This window comes from Diceros bicornis, chromosome 17 (assembly GCF_020826845.1).
Source record: "Diceros bicornis minor isolate mBicDic1 chromosome 17, mDicBic1.mat.cur, whole genome shotgun sequence".
NCBI classification, from domain to species: Eukaryota; Metazoa; Chordata; class Mammalia; order Perissodactyla; family Rhinocerotidae; genus Diceros; species Diceros bicornis.
In genome coordinates, this window is record NC_080756.1 from 52,843,804 (window position 1) to 52,864,300 (window position 20,497).

At 37.0% G+C, this 20,497-nt stretch overlaps 1 protein-coding gene across 1 annotated transcript in view; it reads left to right on the forward strand.

The window, feature by feature from the left end:
- Positions 1–2,289: 2,289 nt before the first annotated feature.
- The window catches only part of LOC131416363 (pregnancy zone protein-like), a 49,486-nt gene continuing 31,278 nt past the window's right edge, over positions 2,290–20,497 (forward strand). The window contains exons 1-10 of the mRNA XM_058558837.1: positions 2,290–2,372; positions 4,385–4,565; positions 5,326–5,479; positions 5,633–5,685; positions 6,252–6,272; positions 6,722–6,890; positions 8,598–8,682; positions 10,788–10,911; positions 12,601–12,715; positions 14,136–14,245. Coding sequence (XP_058414820.1) covers positions 2,290–2,372; positions 4,385–4,565; positions 5,326–5,479; positions 5,633–5,685; positions 6,252–6,272; positions 6,722–6,890; positions 8,598–8,682; positions 10,788–10,911; positions 12,601–12,715; positions 14,136–14,245 — 1,095 coding nt within the window. The remainder of the gene's footprint in view (positions 2,373–4,384; positions 4,566–5,325; positions 5,480–5,632; positions 5,686–6,251; positions 6,273–6,721; positions 6,891–8,597; positions 8,683–10,787; positions 10,912–12,600; positions 12,716–14,135; positions 14,246–20,497) is intronic.

Here is a 20,497-nt window from a genome sequence, read left to right on the forward strand (position 1 = left end):
AACAAAATTTTATTTCTCATGTTTAATATTTATTAAAATAATAGATAGTATAATTTAGTAAAATTATAGTAGATTAAAATTATAGTATAGTAGTATACTATAAAATTATAGTATATAGTTTTGATATGCAGTTTGATAGGTAATCTTACTGATACTTAACAATTACATTACTGATAATACTTGTAATGATAACTCAATTCAGAAAAATTTTATGACTACTCACAACTTTCTAGGTACAAGAACCTCTTTTATAATTTTGACTATCATTAGTTTCAGAAATGTATGAGAGGATGATCATTAAAAATACTGAAGCATAAAACACCAGGATGAAATTATCTAGGGAATTAGAATGGAAATACAAGGTCAAGAAGAAATAAGAATGATATAAAATTTCCAACTGGTAAAAACAAATTCATATAAGTTTCAAATGGATGATGATAGGCAACAAATGACTACAATATTTATATTTCTTCGTATATATTTAAAAACTGACATTACAGTTTTATTTTTTAAAATGTCAGTATTTATAATACACTTTTTTGTCATCTTGCTTATGATGAGAAATTTTAGAAGTCAAGTTCAGTATGTGTTAGGGGTTATAGACTAATAAAATTCTTTTAGCAAACACAAGAAAAAAGGTTGAAGACCATCAGAGTATACAAGCCTTAGCTGAGAAAGTACTCTCTATGTCCTATACGGAATATTTAAATATTTAAAATGTATCTACTAAAATTTTTTAAATATTGCAATGATAAAGTTTCCATAACACTTCAGATTTATTCTTCCATTCCAGAAGTTCAAACTACAGTGATGATTTTTGCTTCATTCAAATATAGATTTTTATATTTAGCATTAGGCATTTGGCCAAAATATTGATTTGGTGCATATCCAAAAACATATAATTACACCTAGGAGAAGTAATATAGAGACCTCTTAGAAGTCATTTATTATTTATTATGTAAGTTAATTTATCTTATATTAAGCTGGTAGAGAATAAGAGTATTTATTTATGGCAGTGTAGGGGCAGAGGGAAAAAGAGCTGTGAAGATCAGTGGAAGTGGAGAGAGTATAAAGATTCAGGTGAGAGAAGGAACTAAAATGAAGCAGGAGTTATATTCATCCAGCAAGCATTTGCCGACTATCAAGGGCTAGCACAATGAGTCATTACAGTTTATTCTGTTTGACTTGGCATCATATCATCCATAGTTTATTATCATCACTGGATTTTTAATATCTTATAGATCTGTAGTTTTACAGTTCACCAAGGGTTGTCATGTACATTGTCTTCACTTTTTACCCTTTCAGATCATATACAAAATTGTATATCAAGAACAAAATAGACCTCATCCACAGAAGCGCCTGTCTCTCATCATATCTTATAGTTTAAACCAGCTCTCTATTCTGAACACACACACTTCAACTTTGTAGGACCCAGTCGTCTTAATCTAACAGTGTGGATTTTTGTTTTTTCAGAATTCCATAAAAACAGATTCTAACATACCATTTAAGCAAATAGGATGATGAATCACTAGTGATAAAATATCTTTATACTGCTCAAGATAGAATTAAATAAGAATGTTCATCAGATAAAAGTCATTTCCTTAAAGAATAGAATAAATTAATTGGCTTTGTATTCTAGATGTTAAATGAACTAAGAAACAATAAATATGTATTGCAGGGGTTGTTAGATACAAATGAACTATCATTTTCTTTATAAATAAACAAATACAAGGATAGCCATAAAAAGCAAACTTAAGCTACTAAATAGAGAGATTGTCTTCAAACTTATTTTGCTTAACATTCTGTGATAAATTTCATTTTTTTTGTTTCATTTAAAGAACCATATAGGACAAGGCTTGGGGGAATATGTGATGCTCCCTGGACTGCCAAGAAGAGGTCTGGGGTATGTTTTTACATTAATAGTTATTTAAAAAAAAAAGAAAAAGTCAAGGATATTGATTGATTTCATTAAATCATGTAATTTATTTAGTTTTTCTTTAAAAATATTTAAAGTACCAATTAATAACTGGAGCCAGTGTAGCCTCAAAGTACTATTTTCCAAGCACTTAGAAAATTTGAGACAGTGGAAGAAAGAAAACTGATGGTCATGGGAATAATCTGGAATTGATTTTTTTATACTGAAAGTAGTTAATATGTTACAAAAATAAATGGTTAGCAGTTTACTTTAACTGCCCATCAGATAAAATAAAAACAGTGATTCTGGAGCAAGAACAGAGTTCAAGGAATCACAGGCTCAGACTCCCACAATTTTCTATTCCTCTCCACACCATGAGGGGAAATCAACTGCCCAATCCAGTCTTGATTCTCCTTTTCCTGCTCCTTCCCAGAGATGCTTCAGCTACTTCAAAACCGTAAGCAAGATTTCTATAAAATTCTATTGCCCTCCTCTTTCCCATTGTGTTATCTACTTCTTGATTTCTGTCTTTTTATTTATTTCCTGATCCCGTATGATATTATCTGTTGTCAAAAGGGCTTGGAAGGGTTGGTAAGTTGTTATTGCTCATATGGAAAGAGGCATACACCAATTCTAGAAAACTCAGAGACATAGGGCAGTAACATTTATGAAACATTCACCAAATAAGAATACAGAATTTGACAACACTTATCCTATAAGAATATAGAATTACTGCTCTTTAAAAAAGATAAATTCTTTGTTGGCTCCTGAAAAGGGCTGCAGTGTCTAGGCCATTGTGAAGTGACTCAGTGCATTGTTTTCCCCAAGTCAAGGATTGCCAAGATGGATGCATGACCTACAGACAAGCCAGGAATTGTGTGTCAGTTCACTCAATCCTTCAACAAACCTTTGGGGCTGGCATCAGGTCTTGGGAATATACAGATTAACAAGATGTGGACGCTGCCCTCAATAACTCACAGTATAGAAAAGAGAGAGATGGTGCACAGAGAATGAAATACAGTGCAAAAACAGAAGCAGGCATTGCAGGATTCTATGAAAATAGTCACAGAGAACACCTAACTCCTCGTGGGACCTGATATAAGCGAAGGGGCATTACCAAAGTCTGTGTAGAGAAAGTTACTTTTGAGGTAAGTCTTATGAACCAAATAGAAGTTTTCCAGATAGACAAGGCTATTTCAGAAAGAGAGAGGCATGGGCAAGCAGAGGATTGCAAAGTGCAGCATGTTTGGATGACTGTAAATGATGGGCAAAGAGTGACAGGAGAGTGATAGTTTCTGCTGGGGATGTAAATTAACATGCCTGGTGATAAGCCTAGCTAGGCTTGGCTTGTCTTCCATCACTACAGAGTGAAAGAAAGAAAAGACCTAAGGCTGCTTCTGGAACAGTAGTGAAAAGCAATTCAGCTCCTTCCCATGTATTAAATATTGCCTCTTTAGTGATTCCTGGAACAAAGACATTCATGGTATCATCCATATGAAACCCAATACCACATGCAGACAGGTTCTTAATGGTTTCAATGATGATTAATTGGTTAATCATATTTTTTTGTTACTAAAAAAATAAATTTTTTTTCAGCCTTATTGACATATAATTGACAAATAAAATTGTAAGATATTTAAAGTATACAACATGGTGTTATGATATACATAATATTGTGAAAGGATTTCCCTCCATCAAGTTAATTAACACATCTATCTCACATATTTACTCTTTTTTTTTTTTTTGGTGAGAACATTTAAGTTCTACTCTCTTGGCAAATTTTGGTTATACAATATAGTGTTATCAGCTATAGTCACCATGTTATATATTGTATCCTCAGACCCGATTCATCTTGTAAGTGGAAGTTTGTACTCTTTTACCAAATTCTCCCTGTTTCCTCCACCTCCCAGCCCCTAGCAACCACTTTTATACTCTCTGTTTCTTGAGTATGAGATTTTTTGACTTTTTTTTTTTTTTAATTCCACATGTAAGTGATACCATCAAGTATGTCTTTCTCTGTCTGGTTTATTTCACATAGCATAATGCCCTCAAGGTCTATCCATCTTGCAGCAAATGACAGGACTTCCTTCTTTTTTAAGACTGAATAACATTATATATATATATATCACATTTTCTTGATTGATTTCAAATTTCTAAATTTGAAAATTATTTCTATCCAAAATACACAATAACTCATTGATTGCTTATCCATAGCTTATGAATAGGTTTACTAATATCATGAGGGTGAATATTTCCACAAGAGAAGCATATTAATGTTTAACTTGTTGGGGTTTCTGAGTTTCTAAGGTCTTTTGCATTGGCCTTTGAAGGATACACTCCTCTACACTCCTGCTGGAATCTAGCTCTGTTCTATGACTGGTGATAATAGCAAAGATTATCTAGAAAACAGCCACAAAATGATGTCTCTTTAACCCCTCCATGGTTGATCCAGACTCCTCTTCTCCACAGGCAGTACCTGGTGCTGGTCCCATCACAGCTCTACGCTGGGGTTCCTGAGAAGGCCTGTGTCATGCTTAATCACCTGAATGAGACAGTGACACTGAGTATAACTCTGGAGTATGGCATGCAGGGCAGGAACCTCCTCACAGACCTGGTGACAGAGAATTCCTTCTACTGCAGCCCTTTCCTTGTCAGTATCTCTCCTTGGGATAAGAGAGATCCTTAGAGAAAGAGCATGTCAGTTGATGCCTTGTATTCTGACCTCTAGCAATAAAAAAGCATAATAAAGAAAAAGTGAGGCGTACAGAATGAATTTCAAATTAGATTCTAAAAATGAAAGTTCTACTGAATATGCTTACATAATATTTACCAACATAAGTAGTGAAATATACAAAAAGTAACCGTAGTTATAGGAAGGATTTTGTTTGCTCTTAAAGTAAACTTCTGAGGTAAATAATGTTCATGCCATTACAGACATAAACACTGAATTCATAAAGTTAAGTGACTTATCTAAGATCTCACAGATAGTTGATGGTTAATGTACTGCTCTTGTAGCCTTTTATTACTTAAGGTATTAAATATTTACTTATCATACTGGCTTATTACTAATGACAACATATAACGTTGCTGACCATTGGAAAATAAAATTTAATAATTATCGTAATACCACCATTTTGCTGTGAAAATGTGAGCACGTTATTTCCTTCATTGTCCTGATTGATTGAAGAATTGGTTCATTTTATTGCAATGGCATTTTCCCTTTAATTAAATCAATGAATTGTTACTGTCATGTTACAAAATTATAATAATCTATAAAACAGGGGACATAATCCTCGACCTTATCTCTTACTAATTCTGACGGGACTAACCAGAGAAATGAGAAAATCATAAAGGCTAAGACATTCAGATGTGGGTCTGGGCAGATTCTTCAGCTCACTTCTATCTTACAGATTACAGAGTTGCCATCTTCTTCAGCGTTCATTACTGTGCAGGTGAAAGGGCCAACCCAGCAGTTCATAAAGAGGAAGCCAATGCAGATAACAGAAGTAGAGAGCCTCGTCTTTGTCCAGACAGACAAGCCCATCTATAAACCAGGACAAACAGGTATAGGAAACCAAATGAACAAGGGCAATTTTAAGGAAGGCAGGAGTGGTTCTCTTTACTCTGCAGTCATGGAAATCCTGCATGTTGTTACCTGTGTGATTGCCCTGGATTCCCACTGGAGAGTTTCATGGGAAATATATCTCTGTGTTTCAGTGAGATTCCGCATTGTCTCTGTGGATGTCAGTTTTCATCCTTTGAATGAAACGGTGAGTCTCATTAACAGTGGGTGAGGTTGAGGGAAACAGGCCAAAATTTAAAGCCCATTCTTTTAGAGAACCTGCGACCAATATGAGATTCTTAAATGTACCATAGAAAAATCTCATAAGGGTCCCACTGTTGGAGAATAAGGGAGATCAGTTCATCAACTACATCCTTAAAATAAACTTTCTGTTGAAATCATCCTCTTAAAGACCCAGTTATTTTTATTGAACGAAAGAAAATAAGTGCATTTGATTTCTCTCTTAGAGAAATGGAGAATTTCTCAGAGATAAATATCATCTGCAAAATAAACTTATTATTTGGACCTTTTTACCTAAGTGTAGGTTTCCTCAATTGTACGTTATTTCATAAAAGGAAATTCATGACTTCTTAAGAGATGTACATCCCAAACTAAACATATAAAGTGCTGTGAACCAAACTGGGGCACAGTTCCTTGTTTGGACAAGAAATATGCAGACTCACTTCTTCTGACCCAGATATTCTATCAATGCTGATGGCATGGTTTTCTCTTTATAAACTCTATCTCATATTCATTCTATTTCTTTCTTTTCAGTTCCCAGTGGTTTACATTGAGGTAAGTAATATGTATCTCATTTAGAATGAGGACTTACTACAAGTTATGTTAAATTGCCTCTCTCCACCTCCTCCCTCCCCACTAGCACTTCACCAAAACTAAACAAACACTGTTTCCCCTATCTCATATCCTTTGGAGAGTGGATAAGATGTTAAGGAACAAAATTCACTAAGATGATGCAATTTAGTGACTCTTCCAATATTTCTGAACAAAATGGATATGCATAATCTCAAAAAGAGGTACTGTAATCTGTAATATCTCATAGCTGGTAAACTTATTGCCCTTTTCTCAGTCTAGAATTCCTAGAAAACTTCGCTAACACCTTTGGTGCCAATTTACCAACCATCTATTATCTAACTCCCAACATCACCCTCCCTGAAAAGCTGTTCTTCTATTCAAAAGTATATATTTCAATTGTTTCTATGAAATCATAATGTTTTTACCTATAGAATCCCAAGAGGAGTCGAATTTTCCAATGGCAAAGTCTCAAATTGCAAGGGGGATTTAGCCAGCTCTCTTTACCACTCTCAGCGGAGCCCACTCTGGGTACCTACAAAGTCGTGCTGCAGAAGGAGTCAGGGAGAAGAATAGAACACCCCTTTGACGTGAATGAGTATGGTAAGAATTCTGCATGTGTCCAAGACATTTATGAAATTAGAGTATTAAGACTGGATAGTTTTTACACATAGGTGACAAGTGAAAATTGAGCATACAACAGTTGAAAATTAGCAAGCTTTTTTATTTACCTAAATATTTGCTAAACACTTTTCATGCATTACCTCATTTAATCCTCACAACAGCCCTCTGAGGAAGATACTATTTTATCTCCATTTTAAAAATGAGCCTATCAATACTAGAAAAGTTAGTAATTTACCAAAATCAAAGAGCCAATAAGAGAGATTTTAATAGGTCCATTTGACCCTATTCAAACGTAAATAGCTAGTCAATACACTGTGTTATCTATAGGCATCTGTTGATTTATGTCTTATAACTGAAGGTGTTTCCTGGGATTGTCTCTTGGCTGTCTATAACCTACACCTACACTACCTTAATCATAGTAATCAGACAATGAAGCCATCTTATGAGTTATCAGTTATGTGGATTTTCTAATGTAAATGAAATATATCATGCCATGGATGAGGAGACTCATCACAAAAACATGATTCCTAAAACTCACCAGAACTGCCATGAGGATTATAGAAGAGGGATTTATTTATAGGAATAACTAACCTTATACAACTGTGGGAGAGGGTGGAAAAGCAAGGATCCAGCAGGAGGAGCTGGTAGATCAGAGGAAATTACTAACCGGTTCTCCTGAAGCCGTTGGTGGGGATGGATAAATCAGAACTTGCAAGGGCACCTTCAGCTGCCAGAATGGACCATGAAGGGAAACTATGATAGAAGAATCTATGGAAGGCTGTTGCCTCTTCAGATCTACCACTGCAATATTTCTGTAACCAAGTATCTGGTGGTGAGCCTAGGGCCTCTGTTAGTCAGCAGGAACTAATAGCTGGGAAGAAGAGCTGGACACAGAAAGGGAAAAAATAAGGACAAACTGGAACCTACTGGCCCCTCTGCACCTGGTGCCACATCTAACCATGATGATCTTCAGACACTAATGATGCTGCTTTTCTTCCACCTTTGAAATCTTGAAGAAATTCAGAGGAGATTTAGGAAACGCAGTACCAGCTTAACCAAGTTAACGTGGTACAAAGTGCCCATGGTTATAAACAGCATCTCTGTTGTCAGTAGTAGCCCTGCTGCTGCTTATTGTAATTGAAATCAGTTCATGTGATCCAATGTTATAGGGTTCTATAACAGAATCATTGGCCAGCCCTGGTGGTCTGGTGGTTAAGATTTGATGCTCTCACTGCCACGTTGGCCTGCATTCATTTCCAGGTCAGGGAACCACACCACCTGTCTGTCCGTGGTTCCACCTGTGTGTCGGTTGTCATACTGTGGCAGCTGCAGGTTTCTGTGATGCTGAAAGCTATGCCACCAGTATTTCTCAAATACCATCAGGGTCACCCATAGTGGACAGGTTTCAGCGGAGGTTCCAGACTAAGATAGACTAGGAAGAAAGACTTGGCCACCCACTCCTGAATGGCCATGAATACCCTATGAAAAGCAGTGGAGCATTGTCTGATGTGGCACTGGAAGGTGAGAGGATGGCACAAAAAGGCCTGGCAGGGTTCAGCTCTGCTGTACACAGGGTCTCTAGAAGTCAGAATCGACTCAATGGCACTAACAACAAATAGAATCATTACTAATACTTGCAAGATCTCCTCCTCACTCTCACGTCTCTTTCTCTTCTATTGACAACAGTTTTGCCTAAATTTGAAGTCCAAGTGAAAATGCCCAAGGCAATTGGTTTTCTAGAGGAAGAATTTTCTGTATCCGCCTGTGGCCTGTGAGTTGCATTTTTTCATCTCATTTCTATTTCTCTACTCTATTTGTATTGCAAATTACTGGACTTTGAAGTGCATTAATTAGGGAAGGAATGGCTCTCTCTCCAACTTGCCGGAGCCCTGACTAGGGAGCAGAGGTGGCAGCATATGACGTTTCTACTACTAATAAAATCATTTACTGAACACTTAAAATGTGCCAGACAAGGTTTGAAGTGCCATGCACTTATTAACATTTTTATTCTTACACTAACCCTGTGAGATGGGGATAATTATTGTCCTCAATTTACAAATGAGGAAACTATAACACACAAAGGGTAAAAAACTTGCTCAAGTTCCTGCAGATAGTAAATGGCAGACTGGAATTTAAATCCAACAGTTTGGCTCCAGACTCTGAACTCTTCACAGTTATTCTACATTGCTTCTGCAATTAAAAAAAAAAAATCTAGCTTCATGAAGCATTTCTATATCCCAGACACTGTGCTAAACTGAACCCAGCCATCCAGCTCTGAAGCTCATGCTTATATCTTCTGTGCTATTCTGTGTCTTATTATCCCACTTTTTTTTTAATTGCTCCCAGTTTCTTAAACTATGAAAGTTAGAAAGAAGCTAAGCAGATTCTCTATCTTAAATGCTGGATATATAATGTAGAATTAAAAATGCATGCCATAGTTATTTCTTCCCTGATTGACTTTTAGTGCAGTAGAGCAACCTCCACATGCACTGAAGAGAGAGACTTGCCCTCTTGCTATTGAGAACAGCATGAGAAACATGCTTTCATCCTTCTCACCAATTTTCATACTTAAAATTTTTCCATCGGAAGGAGTCTTTTGATTCACATGCAAACATAAGATTCAATAAAGTGATTGAAAGTTAGCAAATAATTTACTTTATCAGCACTTTTAGAAATTTTGGGGGAAAAAAATCAAAAGGGTAAGCTTGGGGCTACTAAAGCCAAATCTCACCTACCTCATAGTTTGGACTAAAGCAATAGGTTTCAAACTTAAGTGTGCATCAGTATCTATGGAGGTGCTTAGTTAAAATGTAGATTCCTTGGCCCCACCTCTAGAGATTCTAATTCTAAATCTGAGGAAAGATTCAGGACTCTGAATCTCAGCACATATCTCAGGTAATTTCAATGTAGGTGGTCCATAAAGCATACTTTGAGAAACAATAGACTAAGTCATCATGTCTTAGGCTGCCATAACAAAATACCACACACTGGGTAGCCCATAAACAAGAGAAATTTATTGCTCACAGTCCTGGAGGCTGGAAAGTCCAAGATCAAGGTAGCAGCATGGTCACGTTCTGGTGAAGGTTCTCTTTCTGGTTCATGACTGGTGCCTTCTCGCTGTGTCCTCACCTGGTAGAAAGGGCAAGGAATCTCTCTGGGGCCTCTTTTATGAAGGCACTAATCCCATTCATGAGGGTTCCACCCTCATAATCCAAGTACCTCCCAAATGCCTCACCCTCTAATACTATCATCTTTGGGGGTTAGAATTTCAACATATGAATTCTGGGAAGACACAAACATGTAGACTATACCACATCATATCCTTTCATCAGATTTGGCAGGATCAGACTAAGTCATTATGATACTGTTCATTTATAACATTTTTGTTCTATAGCTGGTGCTTTCCCATTTACATTCAGTTACACTCTTAAAATACATATGAATTAGGGAGAACTTAGAAATATACTCTCTACAAATCCTTAGTTTTTTCCCTAAAACAAACTCAGGAGGTGTTGTCAAAGCTGGAATAATAACCTAGATAATCTGACAGCAGAGAAAGAAGGAAATAAGACAGGCTTATAGTAAAACCTCAACTGAGAGGGAGGCAAGATCTGAGAAAAACCATTGTTAATTTTCCATTTGGAAGCATTTAAAAAATATTCAGTAAATATTTTCTCTTAGAGTTATAGATGTATGCCCACTTAGATAATTAAGACACAATTTCAGTATAAGCACTTCTAAAGTACAAATGCTGTGTAAAGAAATACAATTACTGTAAATGAATAAGATGAATATATGAATGGATCAAATCATGTGAAAAAACATCTGAGTAATTTACATTAAATATCTTTTTGTATGACGGCTTTATTGTTTTAGATACACATATGGAAAGCCTGTCCCTGGTCTGGTGACAATTAACATATGCAGAAAATATTCACGATACCATTCCAACTGCCATGGAATACATTCACAAAGTATCTGTGAAGAATTCAGTCAACAGGTATATGGAAACCACTCTCCCCAGGACACTAACACCAGATCTTGTTTTCTTGTGGATTATAATAACAGAGAATACAATACAATACAGTATTGTATTGTCAATACAATACAATGGAGAGTAGTGTTTGAAATAGTGACCTAGGAAAATTGTGGAGTAAAACAAACATGTAAGATTGCCTGGCAACGTTAGAAGCCCACTTGAGGGTTCGGCTCATGGATTTTTAGTGGTATTTATTTGGCAAGTTTGTAATTTCCTTCCAACAGCAATCAACATGCCAGGTATAAGGGCATAAAAGGATGTAGAAGTATAAAAAAATTGGCTTTTATCAAAAGCTAATTTGGGCAGATGTTAAGAATTTGGCTAATGGGCGAATCAAGTGACATGCTATGGAATCTAAACCACATAAGGAAGAATATGAAACCAGCATCACAATGAGGAGAGGGAGACTTAGGGGGACAATGGACTGGAGGCCTCGATTACATCACAGAAGAAGTGTAATAAGAATAACTAAGGGAAACAGCAGAAAGTAGAATATGTTATATTAAAAAATGAAATGTATAAATTGTTGATTTCAGAGGAAGAGTACGTACAAGTCCAGGGTGTTGCAATGTGAGCGGACACGTCAAGATATGGAAAAAATAGTTATCAAAGCTGAAGAGAGCAAATAAATGAAAGGCTAGGGTGATGAATATGATGATGAATGTCAAGATAAACATTGATAAGCAAGATAAACCTGAGAGGAATCTAGCTGCCAAAATCTTTAATATATCAGGGAGATCAGAATTGATTTTTATTCTCAAGTGAGTCATGACATCTCTATATAAGTAAATTAAATATGATTAAATTTTATTATGTAAATAAGTACAAAAATGAAAACAAATCTTTATTAAAATACAGATTTCAGGGGCCGGTCCAGTGGCGCAAGCAGTTAAGTGTGCGTGCTCTGCTGCAGTGGCTCGGGGTCCGCCAGTTCAGATCCTGGGCGCACACTGATGCACCGCTTGTCAAGCCACGCTGTGGCGGCATCCCATATAAAGTGGAGGAAGATGGGCACGGATGTTAGCCCAGGGCCAGTCTTCCTCAGCAAAAAGGATTGGCAGATGTTAGCTCAGGGCCGATCTTCCTCACACACACAAAAAAAATACAGATTTCAACATTTAGCTTGGAAATGTGATTATTATAATGATTCATCTATTCAATGAATATAAATGTTTTTATTAATGTTCTAGATGTCAAGAAAATACAATCCTTAGTTGATATTTAGGTGGAGACGATTACAGAGGCTTTTTAGAAGATGTTATGTCTGAGTTGAGTTTAGAAGAGCAGTAACTGTTGGCCAAGGTAAGAATGGGAGAAAGAATGTCATCATTTGAGGAACAACATACACAAAGAGATAGAATTATAAAATCCTGCGGCCCATTTGGTAACTCTAGGAAATTTAATGTGGCAGAAATGGAACAGGCTTTCAGAAGACACAGGGGAGGAGGCAAAGGTCGGCAATGAGTAATTCAATGATTAATGAAGAGATTTTATGTTATTTTTGAGCTTAAGAAAGGATAAGCACCCAAAAGATAGTCGGAAAATCTGTAAAATTTTCTTCTATAGCCAACAAAAAATGTGTATAAGTTGATAACTGACTTTTTTGATAGCAAATCAGAGGACCCAGAAATTCTCTTCTTTTCTCTTCAGGCAGACAATAAAGGCTGTTTCACACAACTCGTAAAGACTAAAATATTTCAGCTGAGACAAAAAGGGTATGACATGACATTACAAGTGGAAGCCAAGGTCAGAGAGGAGGGAACAGGTTTGCATTATTTTTAAATATTTATTAATTCATTAATTTATTAAACATTTATCAAACTTCCATTCCAGGTAAAAAACACTTTATAGTTCCCAAGAACTATGCAAATGACATGCTCCCTGCTCTCAAGGAATTAGAAACCTAAAAAGAAATTATATATATGTATATGTATATATGTATGTGTGTATAAATAATAAAATTTCCACAAGAAATGTAAAAACTAAGGGCCAAATGAGTATTAAGAAAGATAATTATTTCTAATATAGAGCCAAGAAAAGCTTTATAAAGTAGCATTTAAACTGATTTGTATGGAATGGATAGTATTTTGAGAGATAGTGATGACTGGGAAAGCATGATAAGCATAAAACAAATGTGTTTGGTTTCAGAAGAATCTGAAAATGTAGGCTGGTGCTAAGGTGTACAGAAAAGCAAATCATACACTAAAGAGGTTAGACTTTCTTATGAAAAGCATTGGTATCTTCAGATATATTTGAGGAGAATGACCTAAATAAATTCATATTTTTAAAAGATAATTCTAGCAGACATGAAGAGGACAGGCTAGGTGAAAATGTGTTACAATGTGATACGTCAGAATACTCTTCAAAGATGAGCCAAAGATTTCAAATTTGGGTCTGGGAAATGGAAATGCCATTAACCAAAATAAGGAGTAGATGAGAAAGAACTATGTTAATGAGAATGTGTCAAAGATAATTAATTATAGCTTGAAATATCAAAGTGTAACTTGATTCATTCAGTGAATAATTTAAAAAGAAAGCCAGGGCCCGCCTGGTGGCATAGTGGTTAAGTTCGCGTGCTCTGCTTTGGCATGTAGCCCAGGGTTCACAGGTTCGGGTCCTGGGCATGGACCTACACACTGCTTATCCAGCCATGCTGTCGCAGACGTCACAGATATAAAGTAGAGGAAGATGGCCACAGAGTTAGCCCAGGGCCAATCTTCCTCAGCAAAAAGAGGAGGATTGGCAACAGAGATTAGCTCAGGGCTAATCCTCCTCACAAGGAAAAAAAAAGATCTCTCTGGAGAAGTAGTGATAGAAATTAAAGCATATTTTAAGCCAATGTAAATAATCACGTTGTATGCAGAAAGTTGTGGGGGGAGGGCATGGATGTGAGAGAGACAGAAACAAAGATGGAGCAAGGTCACAGAGGAGATGAGAACTTCATCAAGAACATAGGTGGAACAAGCAGAAAAGTTCAAGAATTAGGAATAGCAATATTTTTTATATTGGAGGTGATGATAATGCCAAATTGCTTGTATTTTCTGTGTGTGAGAAATTCTGGAAAGAATAAGAAAAGGGATTCTGAATGGTATTTTGTCATGATGGAGCAAAGCTGTTATGATGAGTGGAGGTGGAAGGTGAATTGAATACATAGAACAGCTCAACTTCACTTGCTTTCCTTTCAGGGTTGGAATTAACTGGGCATGGATCATGCGAAATCACAAATACCTTAAGCAAACTGAAATTTACAAGAGTGGATTCACATTATAGACGTGGGCTACCTTTCTTTGGGCAGGTAAAATATCTTTTGAATATAATCATAATTTTGGGATGTGGCTTTTAAGAAAATGAGTCTTTGTATAACAAAATCAAAATTTATTCTGAAAATAAATGTTTGTTTAAAGTAAGAAAAGAAATTATAGCACATTACTTGCTTAAAAAGCAAATACCATCACAAAATACAGAAAAATAAAGCATACTTGTATTAAATGTTTTTTTTTTTTTGAAATGTATAAAAGTCTTATTTTATTCAGCTACTCAACTTAAAAATGGCCTTGTTAGGGGCCAGCCCGGTGGTGCAAGCAGTTAAGTGCATGTGCTCTGCTGCAGCGGCATGGGGTTTGCCGGTTCAGATCCCGGGTCCGCACCAACGCACCACTTGTCGAGCCATGCTGTGGCGGCGTCCCATATAAAGTGGAGGAAGATGGGCATGGATGTTAGCCCAGGGCCAATCTTAATCAGCAGAAAAAGAGGAGGATTGGCAGCTGTTAGCTCAGGGCCGATCTTCCTCACCAAAAAAAAAAAAAAGGCCTTGTTAAAAAGGGTGTATTCACATTTTCAGTGAATGGAGATCTAAATTTAATTAATCCGTTGGCTTGAAAATGTTTGGAACTTTTTGTCATTCTAATGGAATCCTAAAATAGAGTCTATAGGCAGCCCTTTACTTTTCTCTACATTCAAATCCTATGTCTCTTGTTCAGATTGCCACTTTTTAACATCATAATCCTTTTTTAAAATTAATTAATTAGTTAATTTGTTTATTGCAGTAACATTGGTTTATAACATTATATAAATTTCATATAGACATCATTATATTTTAATTTCTGTGTAGATTACATCTTGTGCACCACCCAAAGTCTAATTACAATCCACCACCATACACATGTACCTACTCACCCCTTTTGCCCTCCTTCCTCCACCCTTTCCCTCTGGTACCCACCAATCCAATCTCTGTCTCTATGTGATTGTTGTTTTTATTGTCTATTTATGAGTGAGATCATAGGGTATTTGACTTTCTCTGATTTATTTCGCTTAGCATAACACCCTCAAGGTCCATCCTCGTTGTCCCAAATGGCTAGATTTCATCATCTCTTATGGTTGAGTAGTATTCCATTGTGTATATATACCACATCTTCTTTATCCATTCGTCCCTTGATGGGCACCTAGGTTGCTTCCAAGTCTTGGCTATTGTGAATAATGCTGCAATGAACACAGAGGTGCATGTATCTTTACACATTCATGTTTTCATGTTCTTTGGATAAATACCCAGCAGTGGAATAGCTGGATCATTTGGTAGTTCTATTCTCAACTTTCTGAGAAACCTCCATACTGTTTTCCAAGGTGGCTGCACCAGTTTGCACTCCCACCAGCAGTGTATGTGAGTTTCCTTTTCTCCACATCCTCTCCAACACTTGTTATTTCCTGTCTTCTTAATTATAGCCATTCTGACGGGAACGAGGTGATATCTTATTGTAGTTTTGATTTGCATTTCCCTGATAGTGATGTTGAACATTTTTTCATGTGCCTGTTGGCCATCTGTATATCTTCCTTCAGAGAAATATCTGTTCAGATCTTTTGCCCATTTTTTAATTAGGTTGTCAGTTTTTTTTGTTGTTGAGATGTATGAGTTCTTTATATATTTTGGATATTAACCCCTTATGAGATATATGGTTTGCAAATATCTTCTCCCAGTGTTGTCTTTTCATATTTATTCACATTCTCTATTTCTCTTTGATTCAGTTTTGGAAGATTGTATGATTCTAAGAATTTATCCATTTCTTCTAGATTATCCAATTTTTTGGCATATAGCTTTTTGTAATATTCTTTTATAATCTTTTGTATTTCTGAGGTGTCCATTGTAATTTCTTCTCTTTCATTTCTGACTTTCTATTTGAGCCTTCTCTCTTTTTTTCTTGATGAGTCTAGCTAAAGGTTTGTCAATTTTGTTTATCTTTTCAAAGAACCAGCTCTTATTCATTTATTTTTTTCTACTATATTTTAGTCTCTATTTCATTTATTTCTGTTCTTATCTTTATTATTTCCTTCCTTCTACTGATTTGGGCTTTATTTGTTCTTTTTCCACTTCCTTTAGGTGCACTGTTAGATTTTTATTTCAGATTTTTCTTGTTTGTTGAGGTAGACCTGTATTTCTATAAACTTCCCTCTTAGAACAGCTTTTGCTGTATCCCATAAATGCTGGCATGTCATATTTTCATTTTCATTTGTCTCCAGGTATTTTTTTAATTTCTCCTTTGATTTCTTTGTTGACCCAATCATTGTTCAGTAGCATTTTGTTTAGTCTCCACATATTCGTAGCTTTCCTGATTTTCTTCCTGTAGTTGATTTCTGGTTTCATACCTCTGTGGTCAGAAAAGATGCTTGGTGTTATTTCAATCTTCTTAAATTTATTGAGACTTGTTTTGCGGCCTAATGTTTGATCTATCCTGGAGAATGTTCCATGTGCATTTGAAAAGAATGTGTACTCTTCATTTTTTGGATGGAATGTTCTGTATATATCTACTAAGGCCATCTGGTCTAGTGTGTCATTTAAGCCTAATTGTTCCTTATTGGTCTTCTGTTTGGAAGATCTATCCATTTGTGTAAGTGGGGTGTTAAACTCCCCTAGTATTATTGTGTTGCTCTCTATTTGTCCTTTTATGTATGTTAATAATTGCTTTATATATTTAGGTGCTCCTATGTTGTGCACATAGATATTTACAAGTGTTATATTCTCTTGTTGGATTTTTCCCTTGATCATTATGTAGTGCCCTTCTCTGTCTCTTGTTACAGTTTTTGTTTTAAAGTCTATTTTGTCTGACATATGTGTTTCTACCCCAGCTTTCCTTTCATTACCATTTGCACGGAGTATCTTTTTCCATCCCTTCACTTTCAGTTTGTGAGTGTCTTTAGGTCTGAAGTGTGTCTCTTGTATGCAGCATATATATATCGGTCTTGTTTTTTTATCCAACCAGCCACCTTAAAGCTTTTCATTGAAGTATTTAGTCCATTGACATTTAAAGTAGCTATTGATAAGTATGTACCTATTGCCATTTTGTTACTTTTTTTCTGGGTATTTTAGTAGTTCTTCCCTCTTCCTCTCTTCTTCTCTTGCTCACTTCCCTTGTGCTTTGATGTCTTTCTTTACTATTATGTTTGGGTTCCTTTCTCTTAATTTTTTGTGAATTTATTATAGTTTCTAGTTTGTGATTACCATGAGGTTCATATATAATAAGCTACATATATAGCAATCTATATTAAGTTGCTGGTCACTTTAGTTTGACCTCTTGCTAAAAGCTCTACTCTTTTACTCCCCTTCTCCCACATTTTATGTTTTTGATATCATATCTAACCTCTTTTTTCAGTGTGTCTATTGTTACCCTTTTATCACGGAAATAGATTAACAATTTTGTCTTTTGACCTTCATATTATCTTCATAGGTGGTTGATCTGCTGCTACCTTTACTGTACATTTGCCTTTACCAGTGATTTTATTTCTTTTTTTTCTTTTGGTAATTTTCTTATTCCTATTTGTGGTCTTATCTTTCCCACTTAACTAAGTCCCTTTAGCATTTCTTGCAAGGCTTGGTCTTGGTGATAAACTCCTTTAGTTTTTGCTTGTCTGGGAAACTCTTTATGTCTCCTTCCTTTCTGAATGATAACCTTGCCGGGTAGAGTTATCTTGGATGTATGCTTTTTCCTTTCAGCACTTTAAATATATCATGCCACTGACCTCTAGTCTGTAAAGTTTCTGCTGAGAGGTCGCTGATAGCCTTATGGGGTTTCCTTTGTATGTAACTTGTTGCCTTTCTCTTGCAGCTTTTAGGATTCTCTCTTTTTCTTTAGTTGTTGACATTTTAATTATAATGTGTCTCAGTGTGGTCCTCTTTGGGTTTATCTTGTTTGGTGCTCTCTGTGATTCCCATACCTGGATGTCTGCTTCTTTCCTTAGATAGGAAAGTTTTCAGCTATCATTTCTTCAAATAGATTCTCTGCCCCTTTGTCTCTCTCTTCTCCTTCTGGGACACCTATAACATGGATGTTAGGGTGCTTGATGTTGTCCCAAGGTCCCTTAGACTGTTCTCATTCTTTTTCATTCTTTTTTCTTTTGTCTGTTCAGCTTGGGTGATTTCCTCTAGTCTTTTGTCCAGCTTGCTGATCCGTTTTTCTCTATCATCTACTCTGTTATTGAGTCCTTCTGGTGAATTTTTCATTTCCAGTATTGTATTCTTCATTTCTGATTGGTTCTTTTTTATATTTTCCAATTCTTTGTTGAAGTTCTCACTGAGTTCATCCATTCTTCTCCCAGAATCAGTGAACATCCTTATGACTCTTTGTTTGAACTCTTTGTCAGGTAGATTACTTCTGTTTTGTTTAGTTCTTTTTCTGGGGTTTTGACCTGTTCCCTTACTTGGAATGTATTCCTTTGTCTCCTCATTTTGCCTCTTTCTCTGTGCTTATATCTTTGTATTAGGTAGGTCAGCTATGTCTCCCAATCTTGGAGAGGTAGCCGTTATGTAAGAGATGCCTTATGAGGCCCAGCAGTGTGCTTCCATCTCATCATCAGTTCCAAATGTTTGAGGAGTGACCCCTGTATGGGCTACATGTGTCCTTCTTTTGTGGCAGAGTTGATCTTGCTGCAGGTGCCCAGGGAGGCTAGGCTGTTCCCCTGGCCAGCTGGTTGTAATGCTCAGCTAAATGTAGCTGCTATGGATGCTTCAGTCACTTTATTGGGCATGGTGAGCCCCAGCACAGTTGGCTGCCAGGTCTATTAGCACATTCTTGTTGCAGTTTTTCTGTTAAGTGAGGAGGCCCCCAGTGTGGCTGGTTGCTAGGCTCAGGAGCTTACAATTGCTGTAGGCCTCTGGCCTGCAAGGCTGTTGTCAGATCTCTTAGGGTTGCAGCTGAGTGGGATTGGACCTAGATATGGGAACACTCAATTGTTTCAGGCTATGGAAGGTGGGGCCTATCCCCATGTGGCTGTTTGAGCATGAATGTGTTGCAGCTGTCAGGACCCACCACCTGCAGGGCCAGGCACCTCATCAACACAGTCCTGCTCCGCCTGCAGTCGCCCCATTGCAGAGGCCACATACACTCCACCAATGCCCCACACACTCCACCCACTCCTTGCACATGCCCTGCCCCACAGAGGTGGACCCACTCACCCAGTGCAGAGGTTCCAGGCACCCTGCCTATGCAGGCCCACAAGTTGCCTGAGGGCTTGCTGTTGAGTGGGGCCAGTCCCTAGGATGGGCTGCCTGCCCCGGCTCAGCTGGATTAAATCAGTGCTCTAGTGGGTGGGGCAGACCCTGGGCTAACATGCCAGGGGAAGAGCTCCAATGGCATCTGCCAGCATCTGTGTCAGCACGCCTGTACTAGGTCACAATAATGGCTGCTGCCAATATCTCAGTCCCTGGAGAGGTCTCATCTCTCACCAAGATGCACCCAGAGCCTAGCAGGTGAGTCTCTTTTCTCCAAAGGACTGTGAACCTTTCTTTCTGGTGCTTTTAGGTTGCTTTCCAAAATGGGCAAATTTGTGAATGGGCCCTTTAAGAGCAGGCTTTTCCTTCCCTTTATGTCTGATAGCTTTTCTGGAGGTATTTCCCATTGTTGTTAGTAGCCAGCAAAGCCAGATATTATGAAACTTGTCTCAGTTGTGCTGAATCCAAAAGTTGCTTATTGTGGTAAAGCCCCCCTTCTCAGATTCCCCACTCCTCCAGGGAAGGCTGCGTACTTTAGGATTGCTCCTGGCCAGCCATGAAATACCACAACTAGAAGGTAGCTTTCTTCTCTCCAGAAAGGAATTTCTGCCTCTTCCACCTCAGTCAGCACTGCCCCTTATTGTGGAGGTTCTTTTTTTTTTTTTTTAATTTTTTATTTATTGCAGTAACTTTGGTTTCTAACATTATATAAATTTCAGGTGTACATCATTATACTTCTATTTCTGCATAGATTACATCATGTTCACCACCCAAATACTAATTACAACCCATCACCACACACATGTGCCAAATTATCCTTTTCACCCTCCCCCCTCCCCCCTTCCCCTCTGGTAACCACCAATCCAATTTCTGTCTCTATGTGTTTGTTTATTGTTGTTATTATCTACTACTTAATGAAGGAAATCATATGGCATTTGACCTTCTCCCTCTGACTTATTTCGCTTTGCACAATATCCTCAATGTCCATCCATGTTGTCACAAATGGCTAGATTTCATCGTTTCTTATGGCTGAGTAGTATTCCATTGTGTATATATACCACAGCTTCTTTA